At 60.2% G+C, this 304-nt stretch overlaps 1 protein-coding gene across 1 annotated transcript in view; it reads right to left on the reverse strand.

Annotated features, from left to right (window-relative positions):
• LOC104161311 (rho GTPase-activating protein SYDE1-like) overlaps positions 1-304 on the reverse strand; it is a gene marked incomplete at both ends in the record, with an annotated part of 1,367 nt that overhangs the window by 287 nt on the left and 776 nt on the right. The window contains 2 exons of the mRNA XM_009699686.1: positions 5-74; positions 174-289. Of these exons, the coding sequence (XP_009697988.1) occupies positions 5-74; positions 174-289 (186 nt within the window). The remainder of the gene's footprint in view (positions 1-4; positions 75-173; positions 290-304) is intronic.

The following is a 304-nucleotide window of genomic DNA, read 5'->3' on the forward strand; positions in this document are numbered from 1 at the left end:
CTGTCCCTCTCGAAGGCGTCACGGAGTTCCTTCTTGACGGCGGCCGAACCGCAGAGCCGGTACAACCCTACCACCTGCAAACGGGGACACCGTCACCGCGGTTTGGGATGAGTTTATTCACCGTAACCCACCACCACCGCCGCCTACGGCCGTCACCGTAAGTCCCCGCTCACCTTCAGCCCTCGTTTCTCTATCTCGGCCACGCATTTCTGGATGAGCAAGGGTACCTTGGTGGCCGTCTTCTCCCTTTCCACAAGTTGACCCAGCTCTACGCCGAAAACACGGGGTTCTCGCTCACCGGGAT

This window comes from Cariama cristata, unplaced genomic scaffold (assembly GCF_000690535.1).
Source record: "Cariama cristata isolate BGI_N322 unplaced genomic scaffold, ASM69053v1 scaffold27274, whole genome shotgun sequence".
Lineage (NCBI taxonomy): Eukaryota > Metazoa > Chordata > Aves > Cariamiformes > Cariamidae > Cariama > Cariama cristata.